Source organism: Quercus robur, chromosome 12, assembly GCF_932294415.1.
Source record: "Quercus robur chromosome 12, dhQueRobu3.1, whole genome shotgun sequence".
In the NCBI taxonomy this organism is placed as follows: domain Eukaryota; kingdom Viridiplantae; phylum Streptophyta; class Magnoliopsida; order Fagales; family Fagaceae; genus Quercus; species Quercus robur.
Genome location: NC_065545.1, coordinates 32,929,562 through 32,952,549, shown reverse-complemented (window position 1 = coordinate 32,952,549; position 22,988 = coordinate 32,929,562). Strand labels below are relative to the sequence as shown.

The window sequence follows — 22,988 nt, the reverse complement described above, 5'->3', positions numbered from 1 at the left end:
CTACTTCTTCAATTTTGTGTCGACCGCATCCTGGGAAGGCAGAACAAGACCAGCTTCGACGCCCTGGAGGACAGTCCCTTCTGGGGAAGACTGAGTAGGGTCGGTGTTGGTACTCTTGGGGACCACAGTGAGGGGAATTGCCTGCAGGGGTTGGGCAAGTGTGGCTGGCTCTTTGGCATCAAGGATCTGACTGCCGACCATAGGCTCGGCATCCTCTTTGGGTACCTCGGGATCCATACTCTCAGGGGCTTCTTTCACATCTTGAAGCTCTCCCTCTTTAAGCGGCTCGCCAGAAGAGGCGCCGACCTGTACAGCTTCCGACTGAGTGACCCCTCCCTCATGTTGGTTGCTCACAGCCTCGGAGCTGGTGGAGGCGGCCTCACGAATGGCTGCAGGGTAGAATATTTTCTCCGCTTTCCACAAATCAGACGAAGCATCCACCCCAGCTCGCTTCAAGGCCTCTTCCCAAACCTAGGAGCAGTATAGCCTGCATACTCCGGGAATTTGGGCTTTAAGGGAGGCTTGGGTTTCAGCTACCCCGTGTTATAACCCTCATCCTCGGCCGTTTTCTTGGCAGCCTTAGCCTCGTTTCTGGCAAACTCAGCCTCCCGCTTAGCCCTCATGGCTTCGTCCAGGGCATACTCCGCCACACCTTTCTCATTCTCTGCCAAGATCAGTCTTTTCTTTAAATCACTGATCTGCTCCTTGGCTATTCGCAACTGATCCTCGGTTTCGAGTAGACGTTTTGTCTGTTCCTCGGCCTGTTTTTGGGTGCCATCTAAACCCGCCGAGGTGCTATCCCTATCTCGGATAGCTTCCTTTAAGGCAACCTTGGCCTTGGCGAGGTCGTCCTCAGAAACTTTGAGAGTCCGCGTGGCCTCTAGGCGCTTGGAGCGTTCATTCTTGGCCGCCTTACTCTGCTTGTTCACTTCCTCCTCCATCCTATAGGTGGCCTGGAGAGCCTGTCAAGTGAGATAAATACATCGTGAATGACAAACCGAGAGCAAGAGTTAATAATGTTTTGGGTTTCAAGAGCCTTACCATGCACAAGTACCTCTTCGCACTGAGGAAAACCTCCTGTATCCTCATTTTCTTCAACTCATCCACGTCGTTGGGAAGTAGCATGGTTCTCCCTAATGCGTCTGCCACATAACCACCCTCGCCATCTCCAAGGTCCCTCATGGACGCGGTTTCCAGTAGTGGCCCCCCGTGGAGCATTGGGGTGGGAAGCCAGGCGCTTGGCAAGGATTGGGCCTCAATCCCCTTTCCCTTGCTTTGGGCAGATTGGGTTTCGGTATCTTTACCCTTACTTTGGTGCCCAATCTTCAATTGTTTCACACGCGGGGCTTCCTCCCTCTCCTTAGAAGTTTGGGATTTTCCCCCATCCATGGTTTCCTTGCCCTTGGGACTCCTCTTTCTCTTTGAGTCAGTGGTCTCCGGTTGAGGAGGCAGAGCGGGTTGGGGAGGAGCAGGAAGTTTGGGGCGGGGAGATTATGGCTGTGACTTTGTGGAGGATGACCTAGTCTGGATAGTCTGGGGCTGAGGTGGTGGGGACGGAGCGCTGGACTGCGGTGTTCCTTGCACACCCTTCCTCGGTTGACCCTCGAGGAGGTCGAATAAGCTGGTTGGGGGTTTTCTTTTAAGTCCCATCCCGGTTTGGGAAGATGTGCCTACTGATGACAATTCTGTCTCGGACAAGGCCGAGTCACCTATATCACCAGAAGGATCCTCGGACTGATCGGCTAGGTCAAATACCCCAAATCCCTCCTCGGATTAACCTAACTCGCCTTCGTCCTCCGCTACTTGATGAGATGAGGAGTGGTCCACCAGTGGGATGCCCTCTGGGACAGATGATCCTTCGGAGATTAAAAATCCTGATTCGACCACGGTAATTTTTGGAAGCCGAGGACGGCTGGCGCTAATCACGTGCCTGGGGTCAGCAAATGACTTCTTAAGGGGAGCGTACCCTAAGATTTTGTGAGCGGCTCGGACTTGACCGTCTCCGTCATTTACGAAAACTACCGCTTGAAGAACAGTCTCCAAGTCCACCCGATTAACCAGGTGAAAGTGCCGGTGAAAAGCGTGTGGATCTGAAAAAAAAAAAAAAAAAAAAAAAAACACATGCGTATGGTTAGTTACCGAACCACATCAAATTAGAATGGCGCAAAGGTTCGACGCCCTTCCATTCCCTATACCCCACCTGGTTCTCCTTCTACCACGGGGCACGGATCGCCATCATGCCATTCACCGGAGACGATAAGGGAGGCATTGAATTAGTCGAACCCTCTCGTCTCTCGTCTTCATATAGTAGGACTTCCCCTTCAAATTTTGGAGATTATAGCACCAATTCACGTCGTGGTGGGTCAATCTTAGCCCTATCTTTTCGTTTAAGGCATCCACACAACCTAGAATCCTAAACATGTTGCTGGTGCACTGGGTGGGGGCTAATCGGAAGTGCCTGAGGTAACCCTTCGTTACCGGCCCCATGGGGATTCTCATGCCCCCCTCTACAAAGGCGAGGACGGGAATTACCACCTCGCCCGTTTCCCTCAGATAGTACCACTCCCCCATCTTACAATGCCTCAGACTTACGTTGGGAGGAATCCTGTAATCGGCGATGAACTTTTTCATCGCCTCCTCAGTATTGACTAATTTCCTCAGTCTCAATTTAGCCATCTCTACGATTTACTAAACAAACTCAACCAGCGACGGGAGAAGAAAGGGAACCAAAGAAAAATAAACCCAGAAAAGAAAAAGCACGAGTTAATGGAGGTAGGGAACTTACAGAAAAGAGGAAAGACGCTTCGGACAGGCTTTTTGTGCTGGAGATAGACTTGAAATTGGACGAAAGTTCAGATGAACCCAGGGTATACGCGCTAGAACTCTTAAGTGCAAAACTGAATAGACAAATCCGTTCCAAAAATCATTTATGCTTCCTAGAGTAACTGCACGAATTTTCCCGCCCATAAAGGCCAAGGAATCACCACCGTTTGATCTCCATCATGCCGTAGAACGTGGGAAACACAGAGTCGCCCGCATTTAATGAGGCCACGTTTCACCTTCCAAGGGCTCCAGGAATGTGTCTCGGGCAGACGAAAAGTCTCGGGAACCGATAGGTGACAAGGATTGACAGGCGTTGACAGATATCTGATGTCATCAAAACCCTCCTATCCGTCCGAGGAGTTGGATAGCAGGATTTTGAGGGGCTATTGTGGGGCCAGGGAACTTATGATTCGACCCACGCTCTACTAGGGCCCGGGGCCCGTGCCGAGGAGGGTATTTGCCGAGGACGAATAGGGAAAGGCTGAAGTGTCGGGGGGAACAACTGAGGATGACCCTGTCCTCGGCACTCCAAGATTTCAAAGGAAAGAGCAACATCCCGTTAAAGGCTGTCCCCAAAAAGCCCCCTGAAGAAGAGGCGAGTAGAATGGGACCCACGTGGGGGTACGGTGCAAAACTAGTTCAAGATAAATACATCCCTTTCGCATTAAATGCACCCGCCAACGTCCTAACCATATTAATGAGAAAAGACGCCTGGACAGGGTGATTTCGATCATCGCAACTAACAAAAAGTAAGGGGGGACAGCTGATGGGACGGGTACTGAAGTAGGCACCTGCCTGATCAACAAGTGGAGGGCTAAGATCAACCAAGAAGGGCTATATAATGTGAGGGTTGATGCGCCTAAAAAGGGGCTGGGAAAAATGGCCAAGAGCCAGAGCCTCCCAGTCTGCCTCCAGGAGAAAGACTCCTCGAGTGAACATGATTTAATTTTGTATGAACACCACGACAAACCACCGTCCGGTGACCAAGGCCTAGCATTTCAAACCCACGCTCTACAAATGATATTGTTTGGGCCCTCTTTACGTACGAGCTCAGTATTATCTTGGGGTCGTTACGAATCGTGCCCTTACAGTTATTATAAGTATAAATGTGGTATTAGTGATGGGTTCAGACTAAAACTATTAAAAATTTGTTATGTTAACAATTTATAAAAATATTGTAAAATAATTGGTGCGTATAAGATTTATCTTTTCCAAATATACTTTACTTCGAAAAAGGCCAAACAACATTATAAATCTGGTGAGAAGGAAGTGCATCGCAACCGGGTCCACCTCCATCCAGCCTCGTGTCAGAAAACCAAAAGAAGCATTGCCAAATGCCAACGCCAATCTCATGTCTCGTCATCATCATCATCAGTACCGCATAGCATAGGCATCCAACATAGATGGATAGATAGCCTAATTCCCATTTGTCAATTCACAATTTCACTCCCAAGATGGCGGAGAGTGACTAATGAGTGTCTCACTCTCACAATAAAAACCCCCTAATTTTTTCACAATCCCCCCTTCACCTTCTCCTTTCGCAAAACCACAATGGAACCCTCCTCTTATCTTTCAGATGTTCAGCAACTCCTTCAGCAATACCAACAATACCAAGCCCAACAACAACAACAGCAACAACAACAACAACAAAATCAAAATTACGCTACTCAAACTTACGATCCTTCTCACCCTGCTCCCTATGACCAATCAAACCAACAATATTACTCTTCTTACTACCAACAACCACAACAATATGCCTATCACCAATCCAATTACGCCACCGCCTATCAGCAACCTGCCCAGCCCGAATCCGCGGAGTCCGGAGCGCACCCGGTCCCACTGAATGCGGCGGCGGCCGCCGCAGTGGCTGCGCTGTCGCAGTTGACCGAGTTTGCGGGGAACATGAGCGCCGCTGAGAGAGCCATGGCCGGGTTTATGGGCCAGGGTCAGGGCCCAATGCATCCACCGGTATGTTTTTTGTTTGTTTGATTTCATATTCTATTCATTGGAATAAAAAAAAAATGGGCATTTCTCAAATTATAGTTTTAGACTTAGATTCGTATGTCATAATTCTCTGCTCTAGAATGAAACTAAGAGTAGCACTTCAGATTTCTTCTTATTTTGTTGCTGGGAATAATAGAAAGATTTCATATGCTGGTAACATTGTAAAGGGTTTGGTGGCTTCGTCACTAGTGGGGCACTTTTGGTTGAAGGTGTTCCTCTTGCGTCAGACAAGTTTGGTAGTTTTTTGAGACTAAAAAGATGTGTATATTGTAATATAGAAATAGTGTGATTGCATTTGGAGGCTGAATGATGCCTATTACGTTTTAAGGTTAAGAGATATCGATTTGCGTGTATTAGAAACTTTGGTTAGCTTGTGTTTGTGAGGTTGTGAGTGTTGTTTGAATGTGGTTTGTGAGAATTTGTTGGTTGTTTGTAATCTGTATAAGCAGAAATGGGATTTTGGTTGGTGTTACCGGTGGAGGTAGGCATGGACTCAGTTGAATCGCATTAAATCTTGTTGTCATGTTGTCTTGTGTACATGCATTTTATTTGTTGACCTTTAGTTGACCTCCAAAATTTTGGGACTAAGGCTTGGTTGTTGTTGTGTATTTGCCAATAGATGAAGCTACTCTAAGCCAGGGCTCAATGACACACCATAAATAGGTGTGCATATAGAAAGGTTTTAAATAATTTTTTTGTTTGGGCGGGGGGGTGGGGGGGGAGGATTTAAGTAGTAAATAGCGCATATGCTTGTGGAATTCTGCAAAAATTCAAAATGGAATTCCACCTTGGACTTGTTTTTCACCATCTGCTCATAGGTCTACATCTTCACTCTTAGTGCCTCCACTTGTTGTCATCCATGTTGAACCAAACCTATAAGTCTATGTTAGATGAGGCACTTGTGTATATGTCCAAAAAGGCAAAAATACTAGATTTTCTGGTTTAGAAGTCAATGGTCTGTGTGAGAGACCCGTGCTAAATGAGGTCTCTACAGTCTGTTTGGCTAAGTACAATTTTTAAAGCAATTTTATTTTATACAGCTTATTTTTTAAACAAAATAAACCAATGAAAATAAGCTTATCCAAGCACACCCCCAGAGAATTTGGCAGGATGTGAATATCAACATCATTGAGTCTTTTGATTTTTTTTATTTTATTTTATTGAGATCTTGGTGTTTATCCATCTCTGATTTGTTCATTTAAATCAAACGATTTGTTTCCCTATTTTTGGGCTAACATTAGTATTCCTACATTTGGACTTGATTGTCATCATTTGAGTCGGATGCAGCTAATCCATTCATGTGTAGAGGAGACACTATAATAGTTCGTCTCTTCTTGAGATGTGTGACCTCTTCATTATGTGTGCCCCACGGTTGACATAATTGTCTAGAAATCCTGTTGCTTCATCCACGGTGGTAGCCAAACATGGTCCTTGCCTTTGAGCAAACTTCAAATTGCTCTTAATCTCTCTTGTGATTTCGCTACTTATATAAAAAAAATAAAAAAAATTCTTATGATTTCTCGTAGACAATCTTAAATTCTTGATTAGAGCAAGGTGTTTTGATCTCTTTGGACTTAAGGTGATTGTTCAGGGTTCTGTTTTTTTGAGGAGTGCAAGATCCTTTATCAACATGCTGCCCAATCTTTTGGAGCAAGATGGATACTTTGAGGAAGTTGAGAAAAAGGGTTGGTTCTTCTATCCTTCTGTCTGTCTCTCTCTCTCTTTTGGTTTATGGATAAAAGAAAAAAAAAAAAATAGCAGTCATAGAGCTATGGATTATAAGAGTATTAAGGGAAGGATGTTGAACCTTTTGTGCTGCCAAGTTGATGGCCTTCCCTTAGTGCTTACGTCAAGATATATTTTCATCCCTAGTATGGCTGCCAATACTTAGGGAAAACGAAGTTTCTGAATCAGGACTTCATCAAGGTTAGTAATACGTTCTATAATCAAACTTTTTGGGTAGTACCTGGGAACACATTGGGATGTGCTTTCAATATTTTCACGAAAACCTTTTGGAAGCATGACTCAACGTGTTTGGTTTTGGTGATCAAGGGTACGCGTGTCCTATCTGATTCTTTAGATAATTTACTTCCTTTAAGGTATTTGCTTATGCAAACTTTTTATTTGTTCTCTTTCTTAGTCATCATCTTCTCCTCATTTCCAATTTTCAATTTGTCAGATCATAAAATAACTTTGAGGTGCTCTGGTCATAATAGTTTCAAATTCAGACAGCTGCCAGATAGAACAACCCAGATTGTGGTTTGAGTAATTTTTGGTGATCTGGATTATCTTATTATAACTTTATTAGAGCATTAATAATTTTTTTAAAAGTCCCTTTGTTGAAGCTACCCCTGTATTGAATGCACAAGCCTTAATTATTTTAACCTACAAATTCAATGGTAATTGCCAGTTTTACACTTTGATACATAGGACACTTCTTTGTATTGATAATTGGCTTGTAGATACAGCAAGGATTCTGTCAGAAATTTACCTTTTTATCTGCCAGTTTCCAAGGGGCAGGATTTGGGTTTCTTAAGGCTTGTTGCATTGGATCAACTTGCATGGCTATAAATAGTTGACCAAGTTGAATCCTTAAAAAATTATGAAATTCATATGGATTATATGATACCAATCACCTCATTGACTCAGGTTTTCTGATGACATGTTGGTCTGGCTTAATACAGACAAGTTAAATTTTGATTGTACAGTTTCCACGGTTGCAGTGTGGATTTGGAGAAACTTGCTGCTTTAAATCAACTTTTCTGCCTCTTAAACAGTAAACTGTTGATTTGACTCTTTGAAGAAGTTATAAAATCTTACAATTAGAATAACCCATCATCCAATATTAAAGGTTTTATGCTAGCCGTCTGTCTGATATATTCTGTCTCATTATATGTGCTGTTTATTTCTATTCTGTATCACTATTCTACTTGTTAAAATCAATTTTTTGGGCTATCAAAGTATGCTGACTAAATTTCAGAGCAAATTTAAGGTCTTATTTTCAGTAAAATACTAAGAGGATTGGTTTTACTTGGCTCTTGGTTTATTTAGTTTGTGTTGATATCTTGTGTACTAGATAAATTTCTTTCTGATTTCAAATAGTGTTCTGTCGTCCTTTTCATATAGTCGAGCACATCTTGCCCTGGTTTTATATTTTTGAAATACTTGTTGAGTTCTATCTTGTAGGTTGGCTGGTCTCCGTACAGGGGTGGTGGTAGAAAAAATGGCAGGCCATATAGAGGAGGTGGCCGTGGAAATTTTGGCCAACACCATCCCAGGTCAAGTGGCTCTGGTCCACCTTTCCGTGGGAGAGGACGTGGTCGTGGTAGGGGTGGTCCTCGACACTTCCCTTCTCACGGTGCTTCTTCAACGTCTTCACATCCAGAACCTTCTGCCACTGAGGATGCAGAGTCAACAGATGATGGGGCAGAACCCTCTGCGGACGCACCTGAAGGAGTAGCTCAAGCTGCAGTGCCACCTGAGCCATCATCATCTGCACAATCACAGGGGAAGATAGAGCATAATCGGCGACCCCCACAGGCTGCTTGGTGTGAGCTTTGTAGGGTGGACTGCACTAGTGTGGAGACCCTTGAGCAGCACAAGAATGGAAAGAAGCATAAAAAGAACTTGCAGAAGCTCGAAGAGTTAAAAAATGCTGTCAAACTGGGGGCTGATATGCCGAATGAGCAGAATCCCACAGCTGAGTCTGAGCAAAAAGTGTCTCAGAAGCTTGGGTGTGCACGGAATGGTGAAGTGGACACACAAATGGAAAATTTACCTGCTATAGCTGTTACTAATGAAAATAAAGAGGAGGCTGAACAGCAAACTAATACTGTTGAACGGCCTGAAGTTCCTGTGCAGGAGACATCTGATTTGCAAGGAAGGAATCCTATGATGGATCGGTTTGACAATAGGAGGCATGGCATGAAGCGTAAGATGAGGGGTGGTAGGGGAGGAAAGCGCTTGAGAACTTTTGAATCTCCAAGGCAGCATGCTGAACCTCCTAAACCGAAAGTGGTAATTCCTTTAATCTGTGACTTGTGCAATGTCAAGTGTGACACGCAGGAGGTTTTTGACTGCCATCTTTCTGGCAAAAAGCACCTTGCTAAGCTTAAACGATTTGAAGGTCATCAAGCCATGTATGGGCCAATGGGGCTTCAGGCTCTTTACCCCCCTAACCCAATTGCACAGACTCTTTTTCCTCAAGGCCATCAACAACCTTATTATGCCCCCCCGGGTTCTCTTCCTTCATCAGGGCCATATGTGACTCCCCAAGCTCAACAAGCAGCATCCACAACTATAGGTACAGATCCCCAATTTCAACAACATCCCAATCACCAAGTTTCAGAAGCCTTTCTTGAATCTGGTAGCCATAATGCTGTTACAGTGACGCCCAATTCCCAGCAGCAAGAAGCCATTGTAGAACCAGAAATAAGACCAACTTTGGCTGTGGAGGGAAACCCTGTAAATGGCGTTTGAGACTGTAAATGAACTTGTCTAACCCTTTGCTGATTTACACTATTGCAGAAGGTGGCCATGTCATTCCTGACTTACGGTGATGTTATCTTTAGGCTGTGAAGCACTTCATGCCTTTTCTTTTCTTGTCATATCTGCTTAAAAGTGGGAACTTAATTTTTGAGTTTTCCCTTTCATGGTTTTGTTGGAAGTCTCTTTGATTATTTTGCGAGGCTGAAGTTCACCAATATGTTGACAGTTTGACCTATTACATTAGTCAAACATTAGTTAGTGCATAAACTCTGTGCTGATGTTCATATTCTGCCTTCTGATTTAGGTACTAATTGCCACATCAGGTAACAAATATATTATTGCAAATGGTGTATTAGCTGGTGAATTAGCACTATTCTATTTTTGATTAGCAGTTTTTGAAGTAATGTGGTTCTGGAGTTTAGTATGATTTGGATAAATCTAATAAGGGATAGTAAGACTTGTCACTTTTGGTATGGGGCTGTTTTACTTTGCCCTCCTGGAATTATCTTTGCCATGCTTCTGTAACCTACCTCATGGATCAGACCTTAAAAGGGGTAAAGTGACGTTTGCTTAGTATTTCTTTCTCTCTCTTGGCTCAACCATGGCTCTCCTGACTTCATGGTGCCAAGGCGGCCCTTAGTGGAATTCCTGTGGGCGATTACATAAAATTCATATGGGGAAAGTAGTTCTTGAAGGTCGAAGCGTGTGGTTTTGGTTTAATGATGTCTTCAGTGTAATTCTAAATCCTAAAGCTACACCAAGTGTTATTTTATACAATATTACTATATTCCATAATGTTTCCAAAAAAAAAAAAAAAAATCTCATCATAAAATAAAATGTTCAAATTAATTTTTTTTTAACTTTAAAATTATATATAAAACATGATTTTATGTGTAAGATAATAACTAACATCCAATTAATACAAAATTTGTCTAGCATGTTAAGATTAACAAACATATGTAATCTGATGATAGGATTTACAAAAAAAATATATTATAAATTAGGGTAACATTTCAAAGAGTTATACCATATGTAATTTGATTCTAATGGGTATAATAAAATTTGTTTTTAATAAATAAATCAAATACAAAATTATTTCCTTTAGAAGTTGCTGATATAGTTGTACATGTTATCTTTAAATTTTTATTTCCAATCGTTATTATTATTATATTTTTCAAATAGATCTTAGAAAGTTATCTAAAGCTAGGGAGAAAATTCATTTTGAGAATTTTTAATTATTTGGTGATGGTATATAAAATTCTTTTTAAGACTTATAGGTAACTTATTTTAACATAATTTTTTTTTCCTCTATGACTAAATATGATTTTATAATCATGATAGTTATTAATAGTCATTTATTATGATTACGTATGTATATGGAACTAAATATTATATTATTAGGTTGAAATTCTCTAAATATATATATATATATATATATAATATTATTAGACATTTATTATAATTGTTTTTTTATATGAAACTATATATTCTATCATTAAAATAAAATATGATGTATCAAGATTTTAATAGATAGTTAAAAAAGAAAATGAAATTAAAATCCAAATAAATAATATATATATTAAAATAATGATGTGTAAATTATAAAGTCTTAAAAGCTTATATGATAAATATTATGAAGTCAATTAAAAATCACATCTTCAATAATATATAGGGGGAGAGAGAGAGAGAGAGAGAGATGACCAAAATGGGGGAATAACCAAATCTATAATTTTGGTAGGGGTTGAGTGGAAGAGGGGGAGGGCAAATCTATAGTTATCATAACGGTTGAAGAGTTTTTGTGGGATAATGGGTAGTCCCTCCACCTTCCTCAACCCCCTTTGAGTTGCCCCAATTCAAAGTTATAAATATCATATTATAAATCTATTTAATTAGTTTGGTTATGAAAATTAAATATTTTATATCAATATTTTACTTCGAGATTCCATTATATAACTTCGTATTGGTCAAAATAGGTAAATAACTTGGCATTTAAATCGATTTGTTTTAAGAAGGGTTAAGTGCATCAATCCTTGTAACTCAATTGGTATATTTTAGTGTTTTCAATTGAAACATTTAAGGTTTAAATCTCTCATTCTCAAACTGCCGAAATAAAAAAAATTAAAATAAAATAAAGTATCAAAAGATGAGATTTACTATTAGGACGAGAATAACTATTTCCTTACAACATCTTCTATTCTCAAAAATATGGATTTTCATTCCTAACTTTTTTTTTTTAACTTTATTATTATAAACTTCATACAATATTACACAATTTCATTATGTTTCAAAAATTGTCTCATTATAAAATATTTAAATTTTAAGCTATTTAACCTAAAAAATTATACAAAAAAATGAATTTATGATTCATATAGTAAATAACATCAAATTGACACAAATTTGCCATGCATAAAAAGTGTAACAAAAAAGTTTTATCTAATAATAGAATTTTCAAAATATAAAAAGTAGGATGAAGAAAAAAAATAAAGAAGTAATTTAATAATTTTGTACTTTTATTCTCAATGTCATTTTTGTTTTTTCTTTATTTCCCAATTTAGAAGAAAAACATTGATGGTTCGGTAAAACTCTCTATACACTCTATTTTATTTCCTCTCATTTTTCATTCCCACGAAGCCATAAAAAATATTCAGATATTAAAAAAAAAATTCAGATTCTCCTCCCCTTTGGCATACGCATATAGTATTGGTAAAAGGTAAAAACAGCTTTATGGGGCGGTTCCAAGTTTAGAATCCCCATTTCAGGTCATTCCAATTTCCAAGAGAGCCAAGACAGACAAACAGACGTAACGTTTTCTTCCAAGTGAAGAGAGAGAGAGCGAGAGAGAGAGAGAAAGAATTCCACAGTTTTTGTGCATATCCATGGCAGACCACCCCGATGATTTAGACCAACTGCTCGATAGTAAGCCCACAACTCTCTATCACTCTCTCTCTCTCTCTGTGAAAATTGCGAATTGAATGACTTTGTTGTATCATTGCAGGTGCTTTGGATGACTTCCAAAACCTTAACCTCAAGCCTTCTGTCCAAAGGTTTCTACTTTCCTTCCAAAATTTCGCTCCAAAGTTCTGTTCTTTGATACCCATTTCTGAATATTTCATTTTCATTTGCTTATATGACAGTGATAAAGAATCTATAGAGACCAAGCAAGAAGAGCCACCCGCTTTGCCCTCAGGGGTTCAAGGACTTGGCATGGGCTTGCCTGACTTGAGAAGCAAGAAAAAGGGTAAGCAAAAGGTTTCCAAGGAGTCCCATGTTTCTGAGGCGCTTGACCAGCTCAGAGAGCAGACTAGGGAGGCTGTCAAGGGGCTTGAGTCGGTGCCTGGTGCAAAACCCGCCGGAGGAGATCCTATGATGGAGGATTGGGTCAAGCAATTTGAGGAGCTTGCTGGCTCTCAGGTATTTTGTGCTTCAAGTTTTTTTCTCAATTGGGGTTTCTGGGTTTTGCTCAAATTTTCAAGCTTTGTGGTTGACTGTTTGATTGATATTCAATTCCTTGTTTGGGGTATGATTGGATTGTAAATTGTTATTGGGATATGAAATTGTTTAGTTTGCTGCTATTGTGTTGTGATTGGGAGTAATGGGATTTTCCAATATGGAAGATGTTCAATCATTTCTCATACGACCATGTGGATAGTTTTCTTTGTAAAATATTGGCGTTGAATTTTGTTCCTTTGGTTTTTAGAAATAGGGTTTAAGGGTTTTGGTTCAAAGTTTTGATTTTGTGATTGGTTGATTGTTTTTCCTGGTTTGACTAGGGTCTATATTGTGAATTGCCATTGTAGAGTTTGGTTTTGGGTAAAGGGGTTTTGATGTTTTGTTAAGAGTTCGGCATGTTAGTGTTATGATTCAAGTGTCCCATATGGAGTGCAAGTTTAACCATGTGTATATAAGCTCTTGGGCACTCTCCCCTTGCAAGCCGGTTTTCAAGGGTGAGTTCTACCTATGGGTTTGTATCAGTTAGTATAGCATGTTCATAAGAAAACTGTATGTTTGGTTCAGGGAGTTCAATTATGATTGTGCCAAAAGCTTGTTGTCAACTCTCAATGTGTTTTGTGGTGGTATATAATCATTGCATATCGTGTGGGAAGATAAATTTTTTACTTTATAATCTTATTCTGAATAGGGACTCCTTTCTATCATAAAAAAAGTTATAGGGAATATTGCAGGACTATTGTGCAGTGTTCTCATAATGTGCTAACGTATACATTTGTTCAAATGGCAAATCATTGGTGGAAGACTGCTCAAAGTAAATTGTTTCCCATGGTGTGTGGTCTACTATTTTTTATTTTTTTAAATAAGAAGAAAAAAAAAGTGGCTTGCCTTGTATGTTGTATGATGAGGATTTGAAGACATAGGTGAGCTATAGGAGAGGTTGGGTTTTCTTTAATAGCTTTATCCTGTGGTAGGATTGATTGAGATATGTCAAAGTGAGTTCAAAATTTTTTCAGGGTTTTGCAAAACTTTTATCATCATGTTTTCATGTTGTATGAAGATCACTTTGGTACTGATGTCATAATGGTGTGTGTGTCACTGTCACCCAAAACTGTTGATATACTCTTTCACTGTCCTATAGCTACGGAGTTGTGGACTGTGGTGTTCGGATTATTTTGAGTTCAATGGGTTATGCCAAAGAGAATTGTGGGTTTGTTTGGATGTCATTGAAATATGGTTATATGGAAACCGTTCATCATTGTTTAATGTGGTGCATTTGGTGGGAACATAATGGTAGAAGTTTTGAGAACTGTGAAAGCTCCTAAGCTAGCTTTTTTCACTTGGACAGTGGCGAAGGGGAGGATTTTAACTTTGGATAATTTGAGGAAGAGAAATGTTTGTGTTGTTAACAGGTGTTGTCTGTGTAAAAATGATTGGGAATCGGCAGATCACCTGCTTATTCATTGTCCTTTTGCCTTGGATTTATGGTCCTTTGTGTTTAGCTTGTTTGATATCTCCTGGGTTATGCTGACACAAGTGGTTGAGTTGCTTGCTTGTTGGCATAGAGGTGTTGGGTGACATAGGATGGCATCTGTTTGGGGTGTTATTCCGAAATTTTTTATGTGGAACATATGGAGAGAACGGAACAACAAAATATTTGAAGGGGAGAAATGTTCTATCATAGGGTTGAAGCACATTTTCCTTTTGGCTTTATTGGAATGGAGGATTGGTTTGAGTGGTCTTTACACTCCCTCTATTTTACATTTTGTAGATTTATATAATTGTGGGTAGTCCTTTGTGTTCCTTGTACACTTTTGGTGTACCAAGGAATTTGCTCTTTTTTTTTTTTAAATAAAGTTTTTATTTACCGATAAAAAAACAAAAGGACTGTGAACGGACTATGCCTGATCTTAGTTTTTTTGTCATCTCTTATTTTCATTGGATGTTAGCTTTAGGTTCTTTATCCTTGTGCATGATTGATTTTTGTACTTTGAGAGGTTGACTTTTCTGTACCTATTGTATACTCCCTGTGTATTTGGGTCTTTTCTTCATCAATAAAATTTGTTATTTATAAAAAAGGTGGAAATACAAGGCAAGATTGGATTTGAAATGAAGATATTTTCTTAAAGATAGGGGTGACCTTTATTGATGAAAAGATGAAGAGGAGAGTGATTAATGCACCTACAAGGAAGTGTGAGTTGATTCAAGTCTAGGGAACAGAAAAATGTAGAGAAATGCCTAATACAAGATTAGTAGAAGTAGTAAAGAAGTGCATGTCAATTCAGGAGGAGCCAAAGAGTATTTATCAAAAAAAAAAAAAAAAAAAGGAGGAGCCAAAGAGTATGATTTTGGATAGGATAGAATGGTGGAAAGAATACATGTGGCCAAACCTGATTGGTTTGTGGAGGATCCATAGCCGACAAAAAATTTTTGGGTCTAAGACTATTGTTTTCTTACTAGTTTTGACCTTTGATATTATTTTTGTGAGAACCATATTCAAATTCTTTGATTATTATTTCAAAGATAAAGCTAAACTCAATCTTTATTTGAAACAAATCCAAGTTTGGATATCCTTTTCATGAGATGAATTTTAATATCTAGTTTTGATGGAATACTGGATTGCACTGGTACTTAAGGTTCTTTACACTCATTTATGCTGGAAAACTCTTGAGAGACCCCAAGGGCATTAAAGTCATTTAATCCTCATGAATTTCAAGATCTTTAAATTATCCGTATACTCACATCTTATTCAGCATTCGGCATCCTCATCTTTCAATTTTTCATAAAACACCCAGTTCATCTTCTTGTTTGTTTTACTGCAGGACATTTAGGATCCTTAGCCTTGCAGATATTTCAGGCCTTTGAAGAAGAAACTTTAGCCAATTATTTTCATGATTTTTTTCTTATTTAGAGCAATATAATTTTTTTGGGGTAAATACAATCATAAATTTTATTTCTATATATATATATATATATTGGATAAGTAATAGAAGATAAATATATCAGGAAAAAAAAAAGTCACCCAAATATACAGGAAATATATTGTGGTGAAACAATCGGTTACAAAAATTGCTTAAATCTAATAAATCAAAAATAGGAAAGAAATAAAAATTATGATTGTCTTTACCCCAAAAAAATTATATTACTCTAAAAAAGAAAAAAAAAATCATGAAAATAATTGGCTAAGGTTTAGATTTTCATGTATTTCTTGGACTGGGAATACTAACTGACAGCTCCTCAATTTTTAAACACACTTGTACTTCGTTAAATGGTCAGAGACGTCTTAAAGAGTTAGACTTCGATATTGATTTGAACTGAATCGGAGATAAGTTTAACCATATAATGGGTTTGAGGAAATTTGACAACATTTCTGAATTTTGGGTGACACACACAACATTATGTTTCTAGAATTGTTTGAAAAATTGAATTGGCTGGGTTGGTAAGCAAGCCTATTTGAATTGCACCTGAAGTAGGAGAACAATAACTTCTAGGAAGCACAGATACTTCATTTGGTGTCGTACTTGTACTTGTACTCGTACCCATACCTGTGCTTCCTAGGTAAGGGCTAGTAAGGGCTAATTTTTCAAAAATTGTTGTGTCACCATTTCATATCCGTTCCTGTGCTTACTAGACAAAAAGAAAGTTTAGTGGTTCAGATGCAAAGTTTCTGCCAGAAGATTTTGTAATGTGAACCAAAATGGATTGAGACCAGAAAATATATTCTGCTAGTCAGATCATTGCTTCTCATTTCATGCCATTGCATTTTGCGGTATTGTAGAACCTGAAATTATGATTCCACAATAATAATGTGGAGACCATATTAATAATATGTTTTCTATCATATTAGTTTTCAAATATTTCCAAATATTGGTAATCATGTAAGTTTAAAATATATTGAGAATTGAGCATTAAGCACTCTTATTTTGTGTCTCTCCAGGACATGGAATCTATTGTGGAGACCATGATGCAGCAGCTTTTGTCTAAGGAGATTCTTCATGATCCAATGAAGGAGATAGGAGAAAGATATCCAAAGTGGTTAGAAGATCATAAAGCAAGCTTGAGCACAGAAGATTATAATCGTTTCTTCCACCAATATGAACTCATAAAAGATCTTAATGAAGTTTATGAAAATGATCCTACTAACTTCAACAAGATTGTTGAGCTCATGCAGAAAATGCAGGAATGTGGCCAACCACCAAATGATATTGTCCAAGAGCTTGCTCCTGATTTTGATTTAGCTAGTCTTGGACAGATGTAAGTGTTCTGCATTATTAGTTTTGGAAAATTTCCTTGAATGTTAATTTTTCATCAAATGCAAATTATTAGAATAGAATGACACTAGGAAAGAAGTTTCTGATAGATATCTTGTACAATATTAAATTTCATGAATTAGTTTGTTCTGTACTACACGAGCTGATATTTGTTATAGATACTCTGATGAAGAGTGAAATATTTCTGAAATTAGTTTCTTCGATGGGTTTGTCTTCTGAGTCTTTTTATATGGGGAGGAAGGGAGAAGGGGCGCCCCGGGGGGGTGAAGGGACTTGGGTGCAAATTTGAAGGGTTAATACTGTTTACATGAGCTGAGGGAAGTCCTGCATTTTAGATGTGTTGATGTATATATCCATCGGATCATATGGTTTCTTCTTGACAATATTTTTCCCTATAAAGTTCTGCAACAGTTGGTAGTGTTAGCATGTTAGGTGCATTATCTCGGTGTGTAACTTGCTTGCATCATAGCAGTTCCCATTGTTAGTCTAGCTATTATATCAACTGACAAACCACGTTCTTCTTTTGCAGATCTCCAGAGATGCTTGAGTCCCAGCCAAATTGTTCCATAATGTGAGGCCAGGTCTTCCATCTTGTAGCATGTCCCTCTTGCTGTTTAGTTTAGCTATGGATATATTTATTTTTTAAACATTGTGAGAAATAAATTGGTTTCACCTAGATTACGATTGCTTTATTCTCTCAGAATTAGATGATGAGATGTTCAATTTCAGGGCTTCAGCATTGATTCATTGCAAAACTTGCATCTGATCTGACTGTTTAACTAGAGCCAAAATCTTGGTTTGCTTTCAGTAATTTGTTCGTCTTTGGAGTAACTAATAATTACTCACCCTAGCAAATGGACATCTAGTAGTCAGAGTTGGTCTCATTTTTCTTTTCTCCAAAAATTTCGCTACCAGGAATTTCTTGCAAGATCAAAAGAAAATTAATAATGATGTTAAATAGTCTAGTAAAAACAATCTAGTAAGTCCTTTTTTTTTTTTTTGTGTGTGGATATAATTGTGGGGGAAGGAGGATTTAAACTTTAGGTGTCTGTTGAAAACACAACGAAGTGTTACTGCCAGTTGACCTAAGACATTGGCAAAATTGAAGAGGTTAAAAATAACACTCTATCTCCTTCACAAGTAACGTTATTTCTTTGCTAACTTTTCACTAAAAAAAAAATTTACTTTCCTCTTATTCCCCCTATTACGCACTTCTAATGTCAAAGCTTTGAACTTAAAGAAAGAAAGAAGAGGCTTGAAACATTGGTGGATTGTCTATGATGAGGGAAGTTATTATCATGAGTGACTGTAAAGTATATATTTCTCTCAACTTCACCGAAAGTAAAAAGAAAAGAGGTGCTGGTCTAAAGAAAATAAAAAATTTGACCACTGAGTGGAAATTACACACCAAATTTTGGGCAGACAAAACACTATAATTGAAGTGATGAACATTGGTTTTATTACAATTATGCAAACATTATATATAGAATGAACGAATGAATTTCCTAGGGAAAAAAATTAGAGAAAGAATAAATGAATATTGGTTTTTCAAGTAATCAATTGCTTCAACTATGCCAAGTGCTAACTATCTGACGGTGCGATCCAATGCCTCCCGTTGACGAAACTCTTGACGAGGAATGGATGGGCCAACGGGAAATCTAACTCAGGGGCCCATGATACTCCTTTCAAGGTCTCAGCTCCCGGGCCCCAACATTTGTACACTCCCATAAACACAGTCCTGAAAGATAGTAAATCCACTGTTAATAACACCCCCTCCAAATCTTTTTTTTTTTTTTTTTTTTTTTTTTTAAATCCAACTATATTGGCTTAATGCATGCTACATTCGAAATTAGAATAATTTAATACAACAATACAATGGAGCAGGGACAGACTTCAGTCCCATAGATTTAATGGGTCCTAATAGAACATTATTACAATAAGACCTAGGAAAAAGATAAAAAGGGGAATTAATATTTTTAATTATACAAACTCTAGCCTAGTAAAAGCACCAATAATATGTTTTGTGAAGAAAAATCTCATCCTACAAGGCTACAACTATTGACTTTTTTTGAGCTTTCAAGTGTTTCAACGACATAATTTGTTGACTAATTTTAGTGCCATGATGGGCTTTATCAGCACGCACTTGTGGATACAAAAGGACACATCTCTTTTTGTTCCCCCACCCCACCTCCCCTTAAATTTAGCCTTTTTGGTCCTCAAAAATCATGAGGATCAAACTTCAAACCCCATAGTGACTTGCTGGATCTTTAAACACTGTGGACCGAACCCACAAAGCCCAAGAATCAAAATGGGGGGGCCCTAGTGATGAACTTGTCAAAAAGGCATTGCTGGGCAGTGGGGCTCCCTAAATTTATTAAAATCGTATCGACCATAATCAATGGGCATAATTGAGAATTAAGAAATGACAGTGAAGATGGTGCAACAAAAATATGGTGTGGGGCCTCATGAATGATTACCTGTTGTTGTTGTTTATGTTGTTGGTGTGGTCCCAGTCATCCCAGCCACCATGTGCAACGACATCGTCGAAGTACGTGTAGGAGTAGACAATTCTGGCATACTTGCCCATGGCTCGGCCCACGTAAAGTGGTCCTGTACCCGTGACCCTGCACCGGACAAATGCGAAACCCGTCTTCTCATCCTCCTTTTTTCTGAATTGTGCCGCTATGGATCCGAACCTTGTGGCTATTGAATGTAGCTCACAGTCCTGTGCCAATCAATCATTATTTTATAGCGGAAGAAAAAAAAAAAATACAGATTATAAATTACGCCTTTAATTTTGACAGGATTTTAATTTACTTCTTTAGTTTTTTCCTCCAATCCTCTAATTTAACCCCACAAAATTATAATAATAATAAAAAAAAAAACCTCAATGAGTCAAGTAAATAATACCAATAATAATGAATTAAAAAAAATGTAATAGCAGAGAACACTATTTGGCCATGCACAATGTAGTCTAATTATTGATTCGCACTCTTTATGTGAAATGTTTTACATAATATCTATATCTTCAAATTAAGTATCCACATTTTATGTATGATATAAAATAGTATGGATGTTATTTTGGATTTAAAACAATCAAAGCTGCACTATTTAGTCATTAGTCATAAGACTTGTATTGTCAGTGCCACTTCAAAATTTTGATTCAGCTGAAGCCATCACCTGCATGTAATGAAAAACGTGCTTCACGCATCAATTGCATGTGATGGAATCATATTGGAGCATTGTTCATCACTTTCTTGGTCTTTTTTCTTTTTCTTTTCGGTAGACAACTACCCAACTCCGTACTGCTTCTTATGAGTCACTTCATGAGAGGCTATACCTCTAATTTGATAGACTATGCATAATATTATTTTTAAAAAAAAAAACTACGCATAATAACATGTGGTGTGGGACATGCATCGTATATGTGACTGCATTCTATTGTCAAAATTCATGCAGGTATGAATTATATTAAGTAATTAATTCAATCCCATGGATCCCATTTATCCACTTTTTAAATATAAAGGGCATTAAACAAATCTAGATGCCATACCGCATACTTCATGCCTACTTTCTATTTTAAAGCATGGATAGCACATGCTTCATTAGCGGGAAAAAAAGAGGAAAAATTGAACTTTTGGTTAGAAAAAAGTTTTCTCCCTTTGAAGCACAACAGGGAGCCGAAAAATAGCTGACAGCCTTTTCACCTTTTGCTATGCTCGGCTGACTATAATGCTCATCTCCATAGAATAATCTTAACAATCAGCTTTATGTTATATATAAATTTTTTTTCCTTTTTCTTTTTCAGCAAACAGGTATGTACTAGTAGTTTAGGCTTGTGTGGGATAAACCTATTCTAAGTTTAGCAATTAAGGCATGGTTACCTTATTCAGGAAAAAAAAAAAAAGGCATGGTTACCTTGTACATGGAGCGTCCATTTCCAAAAATGAAGTCTATGGAACCCTCAATGCGACACTCCTTGAAGTAATGCCGGCCAGTGTCGTCGCAAAGGGTGTCTTGTGCACCATAGAATCCACAGCCGGAGAAGTAGGCCTTATCCCCCGATATCCGAAACGCCACCGCTTGTCCTCCCTCCTTGCCCGGCATTGGTGCTGGTGCTGTATTCTGCAGCAATAAACACAATCATTTAATTTACGTACACACGCCAATTATCACATTTTACATATGTAATCATATTATTAAGGGACACAAAATAGCTATATTTAACTATACATGCATCATCAAAAGCATCATTAGAAAATTAAAGAAGAACAAGCAGCAATGAATGCACTCTCTCCCTTTACAATTAAGGACAAAACATACATGAGTCAGCCAAAGTTGTATGTATATGCACTTTAGATTTCACAAAATCTAGTAGTGGCGGTATGGTGTTTTTACTCTCAAGAAAAATTGAAAGAGAAAGGATATGACAAATCTTGAACAGTACTATACCTTGAAGCTAATGTTTCTTGCAGAAAAGTAATTGGCAAAAACTGAGACAGAAGCTGTTCTGTAAGTACGCAGCTGTTGGCCATTGGGGCCACGGTCACTGGCTCGGTCGTGCCATTCAATCACAGTCACGTCCCTCCCCGCTCCTTTAAATGTTATGTACGGCTTAGTCACGGGCACCACTACCTTCTCTCTGCACCCCCATCACACCATATCATTAGCAATCACATAATATTCTACGCCCCCATTTGATTACCATTTTGAAAGCATCTTCTCACTGATCTATAAAATAATCCATTGACTCTAACAGTAACCTTTCTCACCATTTTTTCACAATGTTTAGTGGTCGGTGCATAATGAGAGTGTTGTTAGCAGTGTACCAGTTATAAGTGATATACTTCAATTGCAACAAAAGTCAAAAGTTATGAAAAAAGATATGTTATGTTTTTTAACACTACTCTAATAGTAATGATTTTGAATATAATTTTTTAACAATTTTTTTTGACAATTAATATGTTGGATTAGTGTCAAATAAAAATGACGTTAATAGACTAAGTAAAAGTGGTGTTATTTTAACCAAAACATACTTGTATTAATAGTCGTAAAAAATGTTATATCTTTACCATTACTCTAATTATAAAATGCTTAACAAGTATTATTTAGTGTTAAAATTAAAATATATATAAAAAAAAAAGCTTAAACCCTAAAGAATTGGACAGTCCATTAGGACTTTGCCTCATGAACATTGAACAGAGATAACTGATTAAAATCTTCTCCTTCACTTCTTTTTTCGTTAAAACTCCTTAAAAAAGAAAACAAAAAACAAAACAAAACTGGACAAACCAAGCGATAATAGCGCAAAAAGAGTGGGACCAATGCAAAATATGATTACATGTAATTTCCAGCACTAATCTGAATGACAACGTTCTCTGTATTATTAGTTGGGACAGAATCAACGGCGGCTTGGACCTCCCGGAAATCTCCAGACCCATCAACGTTAACGGTGATGACACGGTGGCCGATGGGTCCGACCCACTTGTGGTGGTGCTTGATTGAGTTTGTAGAAGCTGTGCCATTCATAGAACTGAGGAGGCTACGGTATGAGTGAAAGCTTGTAACAGGTAAAGACGCATGAAATAAGAGACTGAAAATGAAGAAGAAAAATGAGACGAGGAAAGAATTAAGAGCAGCCATTAGAACAGCATTAAATGCTAATAGAATAGAGAATAATATATATACTCAGAAATCAGATTGAGAATAGAGTGATAGAGAGTGAGTTGATAGAAAGAATGTTTTTGACGTTGGATAGAGAGGGTTTGGTTTGCTTGGAGATCGAGTTCATGGTATATATATCAAACAAATATAAAGAGGGAGAGAGAGACACAATTATAATCTGAGTATCTAACTTTATTTTTAGCACAATGTATTTCGGTCTCTAACGGTCATTTTTTTTGCTTCCCTCGCTTTTAGGGATATAGGGTATCTTATATGGCTATGCTTTTATTG

At 38.3% G+C, this 22,988-nt stretch overlaps 4 protein-coding genes across 5 annotated transcripts; 2 read left to right on the top strand and 2 right to left on the bottom strand.

The window, feature by feature from the left end:
• On the bottom strand, positions 1-1,389 carry LOC126708396 (uncharacterized). The gene is made up of 3 exons (XM_050408188.1): positions 1,042-1,389; positions 564-962; positions 1-471 (listed from the first exon to the last, which is right to left on the bottom strand). The coding sequence occupies exons 1-3, from the start codon at positions 1,387-1,389 to the stop codon at positions 1-3; spliced, it is 1,218 nt and encodes a 405-aa protein (XP_050264145.1).
• Positions 1,390-4,105: 2,716 nt separating this feature from the next.
• Positions 4,106-9,604, top strand: LOC126710488 (uncharacterized). Of its 2 annotated transcripts, XM_050410964.1 has the most exons (3): positions 4,643-4,791; positions 6,419-6,512; positions 8,014-9,604. In XM_050410964.1, the coding sequence occupies exons 2-3, from the start codon at positions 6,483-6,485 to the stop codon at positions 9,304-9,306; spliced, it is 1,323 nt and encodes a 440-aa protein (XP_050266921.1). In that variant the 5' UTR covers positions 4,643-4,791; positions 6,419-6,482; the 3' UTR covers positions 9,307-9,604. The 2 variants fall into 2 exon arrangements, with proteins under 2 accessions (XP_050266920.1, XP_050266921.1); XM_050410963.1 differs by lacking the exon at positions 6,419-6,512 and having other exon boundaries at positions 4,106-4,791.
• Positions 9,605-12,029: 2,425 nt separating this feature from the next.
• LOC126709307 (peroxisome biogenesis protein 19-1-like) lies at positions 12,030-17,788 on the top strand. Its single transcript, XM_050409502.1, has 5 exons — positions 12,030-12,231; positions 12,311-12,359; positions 12,450-12,726; positions 16,700-17,016; positions 17,563-17,788. Exons 1-5 carry the CDS (start codon positions 12,192-12,194, stop codon positions 17,606-17,608), a joined length of 729 nt encoding a protein of 242 aa, XP_050265459.1. The 5' UTR covers positions 12,030-12,191; the 3' UTR covers positions 17,609-17,788.
• Positions 17,789-18,466: 678 nt separating this feature from the next.
• LOC126709857 (probable pectinesterase 68) lies at positions 18,467-22,831 on the bottom strand. The gene is made up of 5 exons (XM_050410216.1): positions 22,375-22,831; positions 21,486-21,675; positions 20,952-21,158; positions 19,511-19,758; positions 18,467-18,771 (listed from the first exon to the last, which is right to left on the bottom strand). The coding sequence occupies exons 1-5, from the start codon at positions 22,674-22,676 to the stop codon at positions 18,615-18,617; spliced, it is 1,104 nt and encodes a 367-aa protein (XP_050266173.1). The 5' UTR covers positions 22,677-22,831; the 3' UTR covers positions 18,467-18,614.
• Positions 22,832-22,988: the final 157 nt, after the last annotated feature.

Excerpts from the sequence above, each read along its gene's own strand:
- LOC126708396 (XM_050408188.1), bottom strand. The coding sequence starts at position 1,389 with ATGGATGGGGGAAAATCCCAAACTTCTAAGGAGAGGGAGGAAGCCCCG. Across the intron at positions 963-1,041 it reads CGAAGAGGTACTTGTGCATG|GCTCTCCAGGCCACCTATAG; the intron begins GTAAGGCTCTTG and ends CTCACTTGACAG. Across the intron at positions 472-563 it reads CTAAGGCTGCCAAGAAAACG|GTTTGGGAAGAGGCCTTGAA; the intron begins GCCGAGGATGAG and ends TACTGCTCCTAG.
- LOC126710488 (XM_050410963.1), top strand. The coding sequence starts at position 4,375 with ATGGAACCCTCCTCTTATCTTTCAGATGTTCAGCAACTCCTTCAGCAA. Across the intron at positions 4,792-8,013 it reads AGGGCCCAATGCATCCACCG|GTTGGCTGGTCTCCGTACAG; the intron begins GTATGTTTTTTG and ends TCTATCTTGTAG.
- LOC126709307 (XM_050409502.1), top strand. The coding sequence starts at position 12,192 with ATGGCAGACCACCCCGATGATTTAGACCAACTGCTCGATA. Across the intron at positions 12,232-12,310 it reads TTTAGACCAACTGCTCGATA|GTGCTTTGGATGACTTCCAA; the intron begins GTAAGCCCACAA and ends GTATCATTGCAG. Across the intron at positions 12,727-16,699 it reads AGGAGCTTGCTGGCTCTCAG|GACATGGAATCTATTGTGGA; the intron begins GTATTTTGTGCT and ends GTGTCTCTCCAG.
- LOC126709857 (XM_050410216.1), bottom strand. The coding sequence starts at position 22,676 with ATGGCTGCTCTTAATTCTTTCCTCGTCTCATTTTTCTTCTTCATTTTC. Across the intron at positions 19,759-20,951 it reads ATGGACGCTCCATGTACAAG|GACTGTGAGCTACATTCAAT; the intron begins GTAACCATGCCT and ends TGATTGGCACAG. Across the intron at positions 18,772-19,510 it reads AACATAAACAACAACAACAG|GACTGTGTTTATGGGAGTGT; the intron begins GTAATCATTCAT and ends ACTATCTTTCAG.